Raw genomic sequence first — 1,133 nt, 5'->3', positions numbered from 1 at the left:
AGTTCACCACTTTCAGTGTCACCAAAATAAACCTCTTGTTAATGTGGGAGATGGTACTATATGGACTCGTATAAAAAGGGACCAGAGGAAACATTAAGGATTTCATTAGCATGTATTAAAACTAGATGGAAAGTAAAAAACCTCTGAGTTTTAAGGGTTTGTCTTTCACCAAAAGAGTGCCTGAAGCTGAGACTGCATGAACTGAAATACTACATCAAAATCAGGACAAGGAAGGGATCAGAGAAGAGGAGGAAAAAGGACTGGACATACTTGTCATACTTGTTTCACTAAACCAACAAAGAAGACTGATGGGAGAAGCAGAGAGTTTCAGGTGGTTAACTGAGGTCATCATTTTTCATGGGGTTCTGTATGGGAAGAAAAAAAAAAAAGTTCTTGCAAGGGTTTTTTGCGAGAAGTTGGTGCATGTTGTTTAAGGTTTTAATATACGTAGCTGCTAGGCCTGCGCAAAGCAGCTAGTATTTGCTTCAAATTCAGATTCAGCTGATTCACGGGAGTGATTCAGTGATTTGAATCACTGTCCTGAATCGATTCAGCTGAATCTGATTCAGAGACTGGGCTGCTGTCAAATCTCGGAATCACCAAGGCCCATCCCCTGCCTGCTCTCCCAGCCCGGCAATGGCTGCCCTGCCCACCCCAGCTCCCAGCACTTAAAAAAAAGAAAGCCCCGAATCACTGAGTGCTGCCAGGCAGAGGGAGATCCCGACTGCCCCACGCTTCATGGGGGACTCTGCCATGAGCCCCTCACCCCCCGCCATGGCTGACCCCTCGCCCCCCCCCAGGGCCCCCCCCTGCCGTAGCTCCAGCCCTTTAAGAAAAAAAACAACAACAACAAAAAACCTGAGAAACCCCCCCGAACTCACCAGTTCCTGCCAGCAGGGCGTGATCCCTGCTGCCCCATGCCATGTGGGGGGCTCTCCATGAGCCCCACCCCCCCAAAAGTCCTGAGGCCACTTCAGGTGCACTGAGTTGGGGAGTGGGGGGGGGTTCATTTTTCCCCCCCCCCCCCCTTAAAAGGGCCAGAGCTGGGGTGGACAGGGCAGCCACGGGGGGGCTCATACAGAGCCGCAGAGCCCCCACATGCAGTGTAGGGCAGGGAGGATCACCACCTCACC

The 1,133-nt window shown here is 51.2% G+C and overlaps 1 protein-coding gene across 11 annotated transcripts in view; it reads right to left on the bottom strand.

Annotated features, from left to right (window-relative positions):
• The window catches only part of PRKCZ (protein kinase C zeta), a 223,187-nt gene that overhangs the window by 146,929 nt on the left and 75,125 nt on the right, over positions 1 to 1,133 (bottom strand). For 3 of the 11 annotated variants that reach the window (XM_025211734.1, XM_025211730.1, XM_025211737.1), the window contains one exon: positions 271 to 365. The exons of the other annotated variants lie outside the window; for them this stretch is intronic. In XM_025211734.1, the coding sequence (XP_025067519.1) occupies positions 271 to 352 (82 nt within the window). In that variant the 5' untranslated portion in view covers positions 353 to 365. The remainder of the gene's footprint in view (positions 1 to 270; positions 366 to 1,133) is intronic. 11 annotated transcript variants of the gene reach the window in all.

This window comes from Alligator sinensis, unplaced genomic scaffold (assembly GCF_000455745.1).
Source record: "Alligator sinensis unplaced genomic scaffold, ASM45574v1 scaffold366_1, whole genome shotgun sequence".
NCBI classification, from domain to species: Eukaryota; Metazoa; Chordata; order Crocodylia; family Alligatoridae; genus Alligator; species Alligator sinensis.
Note: the sequence above shows the minus strand (reverse complement) of the source record. Positions and strands in the feature narration are given on the sequence as shown.